Genomic DNA, 10,154 nt, shown 5'->3' with positions numbered 1-10,154 from the left:
GACGCCCCTTTCTACCTCCCTTGACCCCATGCCTTCCCCCGCGGCTCTCCGCTGTTTCTTGGGCTTTGCCGGGGTTGTTGGTGGCTCGCTCAAAGGAACGCCCCGGGTGTGTGTGTGTGTGTGTGCGCGCGTGTGTGTGCCTTGGTTCTTAGGGGACGGGGGGAGGAGAAAGGACTAGAGTGTGCGTATATGTGGTGGGGGGATGGAGGCTAGCGCGCCCGCGTTAGGCGACTGGGGTCTCTAAACGTGAAAGGGGTCTCTCCTCCCTAGGGGGTGTTTTAGGAAAAAAGAGGGGGCATGCCGGGAGGAAAGTGCGCTCTCTTTCCCGGCGTGGGGGTAGAAGAAGAATCAAGGGTGGGTGTCTGGGTGGGGGTTTGGGGGAAGCCTCGGGAATGCGCGGGGGTCGAGGTGTTTCAGTGTCGGAAGGGAGGACTGCTTGAGTGCCCGTGGGTTGCGGGGGAGTGCGGGGGGCGGGGGCGAGGATTAGGCGCTTGTGAAGGTGCAGCCGGTGTGCGAGGGGGTGGGTGCGCGCGCGGTGTCTGGCTGGGTGCGCGCGTGCGCGCCGCTGCCCGCCTGCTCGCCTGCGAGGGTTGCTCGCTGTGTTTGACGGGCGAGCCGGCGCCGAGGAGCTAGAGCCGGGATCAAGTAGAGACCATCGCGGAAGCTGCAGCGCGGATCGCGGCGCGGCGGGTCCGGCGAGAGCCGCCAGGGTCCGGAGGTGGGTGAATCTCCAGTCTGGGGCTGCACAGACACGCACTGCCTCTTTCCCCAGCTCCGCTCGGCAGCGCGCGCGCGCGCGCGCGTGTGAGTATGTGTCTATGTGTGTGTGTGCGCGCGCGCGTGCATGTGGAGGGGGCAGGTAGCTTCTTATTTTTAGTTTGGGTCGTGTTGGTTTGGAGCGAGCTGAGTGGCCAAAGCGGCCGTAGTGGCTACCTCCCCGCTCCCGCCCGCTCCCCGCTTGCCTGCCCACCGCGCGATCGCAAGTCCCCGAGGACCGAAAGAGTCTGGTGTCCTTAGCATCGTTGACCCTCTCCCCCCCGCCCCCAGGCGGCCGAGGCGACTGGGAAAGTGTCCTGGTCTATGGCGATGTGGGCTGTCGGGGCCGCTGAGCCGGGCTGGGTTGTTTGTTCGTTTTGTTTTTTTTTTTCCGACCCCCTCACAGGCAATCTAGGAGGACCTGGATCTAGGTTTCCGGGCAGTGGCCCGCGAGCTGATTGGAGATTGCTGGCATCCCGCAAGACAGGGAATACGAGAGAAGCCGGTGGGTAACTCCAAAACCCCTGCAAAGCCGGGCAAGCGCTGGCAGAGCGACTTTACAAGATGCTCAAATGTTGAGCTGATTTCTGGCTTGGTGACAGCAGCATTCTGAGGCTGGCCGGCGTGGGGGTTGGGTGGGGGTGGGCGCGCAAGGGGAACCTGGGCCGCTGCTGTCGGCCAAGGAGCCACGGGGTCACTCTGCCTATGTCTATCGGGCCAGTGACGCCCCGGTAGCTATCACCGTCGTGGCCCGAGCCGGCCACCTCTTCCCCCTCTACCATCGTACGCCCCGGTCTATTAGAGGCCAACGGAAACTCCGGCAGCTGCCCCCGGTGGGACGGGAGCGCGCGGAGAGATGTGTGCGCAGCGGGGCTGAAGGCCCCCGCTACATCCCGAGAGGTCCCCGCCTCCGCTGCACTGCCCACGAGGCCGCCGTTTGGGCCCGGGACCCGGGAGGGGGCTGCGTGCCTGCCCTGGACACCGAGATGCGGCAAAACATTGCGGTACGCGCCATCGCCGGCGGCCCCTCCAGCCGCGTCGCTGCCGGCCCGAGGTAGCGCACCGGGGGCGGTGTGGACCGCGTCTCTCCGCGGAGCTCCCCCTCCCCCACGCTCGCGCGCCACAGGCAGGCAGGCGGAGGTTTCCCGGGCCAGTTCCCGGGGAGCCACCTCGGCCCATCCTCCCCGGTCGTCGGCCCCCTGCAGGCCCGGTCCCTCCGCGCGGAAGCGGAGCGCCAGGCTCGGCGCTCCGGTGGATGCCGGATTTGTGGTAAGGCTAGGTTTGTGCAGTCTTGGCCGGCCGTGGTAGCCGGGTGTCTTGCAGGGCCGGGAGAGCGAGACGGAAAGGTGGATAAGGATACAGGCCGCCCTTGTCACCCCGAGAGATGGCTTTTCGTACTCAGCTCACACTTTGTGGATTTGCTTTTTCCTTTTTGCCTCCCCCCCCCATTGTAAAATGTACAGGTTTTAGTGGTACCATGTGAATATGAGGTTTCTTTCGCTTACATTCATTGCCCCTTCCGCCCCCCGCCTTTTTGAAGTGGGGAGCTCCTATCTCCTAGCTCTTTTTCTTAATCTCTCCACTTCGCCATGGTCTCTTGCCCTTTCGGTCCGTCTTCCCTTCTTTCCTTGGCGGCTCTACCCCCCTTCTCCCTGGCTTGATCCTCCTGCCGCCTGCGGCTTCTGTTTCACACAAGCTGCGTGCGTTTGGGAACTTCTAGCATGTCCTTGCGCTCCCCCCTCCCCGCAAGCCCCCATTGCTACTTAAAGTAGAAATTGCAAGGAGGACAGCTCCTTATGCGATTTCAGGTCTGTCGATGCTCTTTGTTCTTATGTTTTGTACTGAATTCAGGTGTTCAGGTTTTTGGTTCGGTTTGGTTGCTTTAGAATTTATTAGGGGTTGGGGGCGGTGCGGGGTGGGGGATAGTAACAAGAAATGACTCTAAGGAAGCAGAGTAGCTGTTGAAAACCAGATCTGTAGGAAGGCCAAGAAAGCATGTGATATTTTGATTTTACAATGAAAGTTAGTTTGGATGATGTCATACTTTGAAATTATGACTTCTTTTTGCACTGCCAATTAAGCTATCACCGTGAACTGAGGAAATGTTCATCTATATGGCAGCCAAGGAGCATCTTGGCAGTGCCGGCTGTATTCTGAACCAAACTACTCAAAATGCAAATCTTCGTGGGTCAGGGCTAAGGAATTGTCTACCTTGAGGCACGTTCGGTTTTACCACTAGCTGATTCCTAGCGGTCAAAATAAACAAAGGAGTTTTTGTGTGTCACTTCTCTCTTTGTATCATTCTCCTCCTTGTGTGTTCCTGAGTAATTGATTTATTTAATTAATATTTGATGGTAACCATACTGAAATTCCTGCCAGCTTCCCATTTGAGATGGAGGAGGCTCACATGAGTAAAACTGCATCGGTAAAATGCACAGTGCTTGCTGTTCCTTTTAATCTTTTCCATAAAGCATCACATATATTTGTACATGCATACAGTGTGGACGGAATTTGCAGCCACGGGTTAATCTGCTAAGCATAAAACTCCACTAAGTGATTCTTGGTTCAGGGACAGGGGGTGGTAATATTTGGAGTGAGGTATTTGGGAACTGATGACTTTGAGGGCAGACATTGGCTGTGCTAAATGTATCTGGCTCTGCAGATAAAGCCTCCCAGGGATTGTATTGTGTGAACCCCTCTTCCTCAGCAGTGGCAGTCTGTGGTCCAAGTGAAGGAGATTGGCATCTGAGCCAAGTGTCAGTCGGCCGTGGGTTCAGATGGCACACAGAAGAGTGGGAAAGGGTCAGGGAGGCAGGAAAGCCAGTTCTGGGGGGGTGGGGAGGCTCTCTGGACACCAGGTAGGCAGTACAGGGGCAAGCAGGTTTCTTTCCTGCTTTCTGGGACCCAAAGACAAAAAAGCCTTTTTTCCTCCCCTGTTTGGGAGGTGATTGACAGGAAACTGAATATTGTTTATTTACCTAATACTCAAATTTGACTATTTCCTACTTGGTTATTTTGCTAAACCCTCTCAGGGTCGTGTGTGTGTGTGTGTGTGTGTGTGTGTGTGTGTGTGTTAAACACAGTGTAGAACAGTGTACATGAGTGAACTGATTCGTGACAATGTGCTTACCTCTGGGCTGAAGCTCAGGCACGTATCTTTCCAGGGTTTCTTCCACCTTGATCTTTTGACCATTCCCTCTGCAGCCACTCAGTACTCCCATCACCATCCTTCATAGAAACCAAGGCCCTAATATTTCCTCTGCCTGGCGTCTTACCAAGCTGAAGCCTTGAGAGTAGACGTTTACAGATAGAAATTCCTTCCTGGTGCTAACAACTATGTGGTATAGTTGATATTCTGGGATCAGTCATTAGAGTTACCAATAGAAGCTTGAGGTCTGAGTTCAAGGGTGGAATTTGGTGGTCCAAGTTTTTTTAAAAAAAATACTATTTTCAGATTGTTCAGGTTAAACCATGATCAGCAATCTTTTTTTTTCCTGTTGTTTGTTGTGTGTTCTGCACATGTAAAATTCATATCAACTACAGGCACAGAAATAAAATGTATGGTATTTTTGCTGGTTCTTGTTGGACTGAGTGAGAATACTTGAAGTTTTGGGTGTCTTAAAAATACAGAGCTAATTATTATAGCCATGTGTTCACTGTGGTGGGATTTAATCACAAATTCTTTTTCAAGTAACAATCATTGAAAAAAATGTTTTCTTTTTATTTTTTAGATTATTTCTCTTTATTCAGAAGCATAAAGTTGTTTGCTGATTGCAAGAAGATGTTTCTTTGGCTCTTTCTGATTTTGTCAGCCCTGATTTCTTCGACAAATGCAGATTCTGACATATCGGTGGAAATTTGCAATGTGTGTTCCTGCGTGTCAGTTGAGAATGTGCTGTATGTCAACTGTGAGAAGGTTTCAGTCTACAGGCCAAATCAGCTGAAACCCCCTTGGTCCAATTTTTATCACCTCAATTTCCAAAACAATTTTTTAAATATCCTCTACCCAAACACATTCTTGAATTTTTCACACGCAGTGTCCCTGCAGCTGGGAAATAATAAACTGCAGAACATTGAGGGAGGAGCCTTCCTTGGGCTCAGTGCATTAAAGCAGTTGCACTTGAACAACAATGAATTGAAGATTCTCCGAGCTGACACTTTCCTTGGCATTGAGAACTTGGAGTATCTCCAGGCTGACTACAATTTAATCAAGTATATTGAACGCGGAGCCTTCAATAAGCTCCACAAACTGAAAGTTCTCATTCTTAATGACAATCTGATTTCCTTCCTTCCTGATAATATTTTCCGATTCGCATCTTTGACTCATCTGGATATCCGAGGGAACAGAATCCAGAAGCTCCCCTATATCGGAGTTCTGGAACACATAGGCCGTGTGGTCGAATTGCAACTGGAAGATAACCCTTGGAACTGTAGCTGTGATCTGTTGCCTTTAAAAGCTTGGCTGGAGAATATGCCATATAACATTTACATAGGTGAAGCTATCTGTGAAACGCCCAGTGACTTATATGGAAGACTTTTAAAAGAAACCAACAAGCAGGAATTATGCCCCATGGGCACAGGCAGTGATTTTGATGTTCGAATTCTGCCTCCGTCTCAGCTGGAAAATGGCTACACCACCCCGAACGGTCACACCACCCAAACATCTTTACACAGGTTAGTGACCAAAGCACCAAAAACAACAAATCCATCCAAGATCTCTGGAATCGTAGCCGGCAAAGCCCTCTCTAACCGCAATCTCAGCCAGATCGTGTCTTACCAAACCAGGGTGCCTCCTCTTACACCTTGTCCGGCACCTTGCTTCTGCAAAACCCACCCTTCTGATCTGGGACTGAGCGTCAACTGCCAAGAGAAAAACATCCAGTCCATGTCACAGCTGATACCGAAACCCTTAAATGCCAAGAAGTTGCACGTCAATGGCAACAGCATCAAAGAAGTGGACATCTCCGATTTCACTGAGTTCGAGGGACTGGATCTACTCCATTTAGGTAGCAATCAGATTACCGCAATCAAGGGGGACGTATTCCGAAACCTCACGAATTTACGCCGTCTTTATCTCAATGGTAATCAGATCGAGAGACTCTATCCCGAGATCTTTTCAGGCCTTCATAACCTGCAGTATTTATATTTGGAATACAACTTAATTAAGGAAATCTTAGCAGGCACCTTTGACTCAATGCCAAACTTGCAGCTGCTGTACTTAAACAATAATCTCTTAAAGAGTCTGCCGGTGTACATTTTCTCAGGAGCACCCCTCGCTAGACTGAACCTGAGGAACAACAAGTTTATGTACCTGCCTGTCAGCGGTGTCCTGGATCAGCTGCAGGCTCTTACTCAGATTGACCTGGAGGGCAACCCGTGGGACTGCACTTGTGACTTGGTGGCATTAAAGCTGTGGCTGGAGAAGCTGAACGATGGGATTGTCATGAAAGAACTGAAGTGCGAGACACCTGTGCAGTTTGCCAACATTGAACTGAAGTCCCTCAAAAACGAAATCTTGTGTCCCAAGCTCTTAAACAAGCCATCGGCACCATTCACTAGCCCTGCACCCGCCATTACTTTCACTACCCCGCTGGGGCCCATTCGAAGTCCTCCTGGTGGTCCAGTGCCTCTGTCCATTTTGATCCTAAGCATCTTAGTGGTCCTCATTTTAACTGTGTTTGTTGCTTTTTGCCTTCTTGTTTTTGTTCTGAGACGAAACAAGAAACCCACAGTGAAGCACGAAGGCCTGGGGAACCCCGAGTGCAGTTCCATGCAGCTGCAGCTGAGAAAACATGACCACAAAACCAACAAAAAAGACAGCCTGGGCACGGAAGCGTTCATTCCACAAACCATAGAACAGATGAGTAAAAGCCACACCTGCGGCCTGAAAGAATCTGAAACCGGGTTCATGTTTTCTGATCCTCCAGGCCAGAAAGTCATGATGAGAAATGTCACTGACAAGGAAAAAGATGTATTGCACGTGGATACCAGGAAGAGACTAAGCACCATCGATGAGCTGGATGAATTATTCCCGAGCAGGGATTCCAATGTGTTTATTCAGAATTTTCTCGAAAGCAAAAAGGAGTATAATAGCATAGGTGTCAGTGGCTTCGAGATCCGCTATCCGGAAAAACAAGACAAAAAAAACAAGAAGTCACTGATAGGCGGCAACCACAGTAAAATTGTCGTGGAGCAAAGGAAGAGCAGCGAGTACTTTGAACTGAAGGCAAAACTCCAGAGTTCCCCCGACTACCTACAGGTCCTTGAAGAGCAGACAGCTTTGAACAAGATCTAGGTCATGCAATCTTACTTCCTACAGAGGACATTTATTTAATGATGAAAGTGCCTTTTGTTGACTTCTCACTTCCAAATACTATATTATCAATAGGCATAGAGACAGGTGTTTCTAAGGGTGTCTCATTAACTGTAGCTGCAAAGATGTGTCCCGTAGAAGAGAATTTCCTTAATAGATTTTAGTTCATAAAACCTATACTGTGGAGTCCTGTGGGGATACTGCAAACTCTATTGCCAAAGGGATGCTATATATACATAATTCACTGAATTTAACCTCAAGAGGCAAATTTGTTTTGTACCCCAATGCAAAACCTTCGTCTCTTTGTGCTCTGTAAAACAAACTCAAGAAAACTGGTACCAATGTTTGTACCTCAGCTGGGTCCTTCATCTTGCACGTAGATTCAGTTGGTGGAACTGGAATACTCCTTTTGATTTGTGGCATTGTAACAACTTTGTGTAAAGATTCTCTGAAAAGTTGAAAAAAAAAAAAAAAGCATGCCAAGAGAGAACATTTGACAGTATTTGTAAATTGGTAAACTTTATGGCCTGCATCTTGAAACCGCTGGATTTATAATGTTAAATTGTGCAAATATTTGTTTAAAATATACCATGCATTACATAACTATAAAATAAATTTGAACACTTTAAGTATTACCTGTCTAGACATAAAACCTAAAAGAGAAAAAAAAAATCAACGTGAGTTAACTAGCGTTTGTGGTGATCTGAAGAAATACGTGATGTTTATCAGAATTAAACATGGCTCAAATTCAACTAATATTAGAGTTTGTTCTCAGTTATGTGAAATACCCACAATCCTTAAAGGTTGTCCAAAATTAGCAAAGTGCTTACCGTGTGAGCGCACCCAAAGCTATTTTTGTAACATAATTCATATTTATGAAGTACTTTGTATACTAAATAGGAAAATATGTACTCCTTAACCTGTATTTAATATGCCTGACTTGTTTTCCTGATCACAGGGAATTTATCAATAGTATACATTTAGACAGCAAAAATATACCAAACTGAAACTGAAGCTTGTGTGTACAGAAATATTCTGGACATTGTGATCAGGTATCATTTAAAAACAAAACAAAACAAAAAAACAAAAAAAAACAAAAATAAAAAAATAGTTCTGTGCTATCATTGAGAATTTAGCATATTATCTTCAGATTTGTTACCAACTGTGCATTTTAAAATAGGTTCCTTAGTTTTATAGACTGTGTCTGAGGCAATTATTTGCCATCACTTGTCTTGCTTTTCAGGATTCTATGAGCTGAATTCAAATAGTTTTCACTATGAATATTTTAAAAAAATAATGAATAAGGTTAATAGTTATATCTTGTATGCATCATATCCTGTTCTTTCATCATTCTGACTACTATCAGATAATAAAGTAGAACAGTAAACATCATGGTAATCCGTGGCTATGAAAGCCACAGTGTAAAATGCTTTCATTGGTCTCAGATGAGTTCACAGTCTGCAAGTACAAATGACGTGCCACTGTGTTTGCTTGTGCTGTTAACTTCTAAGGCAAAATTGGTCAAAGGAAGGAAGCAGTTGATCATGGGAGATATTTTAATATTTTTAGGTTCTCCCAATTAGCAAAGGGACATCCTGAAACACATTGCCTTCTTGGTCTGCCTGCATATGTATATTATTCATGTTCCATCTCTTATAATTACTGTATTGATCAGTAAGATGACGAAAAAGGTAAAATATAGGCATTCTTCATGAATTTCAAGTGGCAGGTGTTTTGGTGCAGCTTCTAAAATGATATTATGATTAAAGTTGTAAAAGCAGTCTCTTTATTAATGACTAATTCCAGGACTTTATGTGTTTGTTGCAAGATTTTAAAAAAGCAAACAAACAAATGACTTGGCATTCTTGGAGGTGTTTGTGTGTATGTGTGTGTTTGGGTGTACATGCATACATATAGATTATTTGGAGATTTTTTTTAAATAGCAAAAAATATTGTCTCCATATGTATGTGCTGGTGCTCTTAAAACTTTAATGTGTAATTTTAATTTTCATGACAATGTCTGTGAATACTTTATATGAATATTAAAAACATAAACAAGTACTTGCTTTCTGATCTTGAAAGAAAAGTCATGAAGATGTGTGCCCAACAGCCTGTTTGCATCTACAATTTCATAAAACTTTTAATATGCCATTACCATGCTTGCATGCATCCATGGATTAAAGGGCTCCTAATGTGTACTGACAGGATAAAGACGCAAAGGCTGCAAAGAAAGTGTTTTAGTTTATCCTGTCAATAAAGCATGACTTGAGAAATCTTAAGTAGATGCTCATGGGAGGAACCGGAAAGCTCTATTAATGAGTTGGGGATAAAAGGTCATTGGGATGATGCCCTTTATTCAGTGTGGTGATACGTTGAAGAGGTTTCAAGGTTTTTGCAGTTGTCAGTGACAAGAGTACCTGCCTCCATCTCGAAGCTTGCTGTAGCATATTGGCTATCTCATTGTCTTCTGCTGAAAGGAATAAATCTTCACCTTTTCCAAAAAAATAAAAGTAATTTTAATGTATGTGGTTATTTGGAAGTTCTACTTATAAGTGAATGACAGTAACAAATGCTTGGTTAAGGCTGATCTCTTTTCCTGAACTAAAGTCTTTGTGCCTACATTATGCAATGTATACAATTTTACACCTGTCTCTCATTAGTTCTACTTGTACATTTTATGATAATGTAGTTAGGCATAAGCTTTGAGTTGAGTACAAGAACAGTTAAAATACTGTTATCTGCAGTTTGTTGGTTTCAACTACAACCTTGATGTTAGTTTAACTCCTTAAGGAAAGATCTATATGTTGGTACAGCATTTTTAGTAGAATTTGATTCAAATCTAAAAAATCCAAGAAGTGCTCATTTCTAATGTGGTCTGACACATCATGGGCTTCTTGGCATTGTATCATGTACTTGGACTCTGTTAGAATGGTGGCAGAGGAAATTAGATCATATGAAATCAGTAAAGTGGTGGAGATAATATGTCTGTGGAATATAAACCAAGTTTTAATTATTTTTTTATGAAATCGATAAAGATGATTCAATACTTTAAAAAGAAATCTTTGTGTAATTTTATGAGAAAGCA

General features: G+C 45.6%; 1 protein-coding gene across 1 annotated transcript; it reads left to right on the top strand.

Moving 5' to 3' along the window:
• Nucleotides 1-2,691: 2,691 nt before the first annotated feature.
• SLITRK4 (SLIT and NTRK like family member 4) lies at nucleotides 2,692-7,051 on the top strand. Its single transcript, XM_088833993.1, has 2 exons — nucleotides 2,692-2,710; nucleotides 4,488-7,051. The coding sequence occupies exons 1-2, from the start codon at nucleotides 2,692-2,694 to the stop codon at nucleotides 7,049-7,051; spliced, it is 2,583 nt and encodes an 860-aa protein (XP_088690119.1).
• Nucleotides 7,052-10,154: the final 3,103 nt, after the last annotated feature.

The sequence above is a fragment of the Moschus berezovskii genome, chromosome X, assembly GCF_049115385.1.
Source record: "Moschus berezovskii isolate FMDL1 chromosome X, NW_MosBer_1.0, whole genome shotgun sequence".
NCBI lineage: Eukaryota > Metazoa > Chordata > Mammalia > Artiodactyla > Moschidae > Moschus > Moschus berezovskii.
Note: the sequence above shows the minus strand (reverse complement) of the source record. Positions and strands in the feature narration are given on the sequence as shown.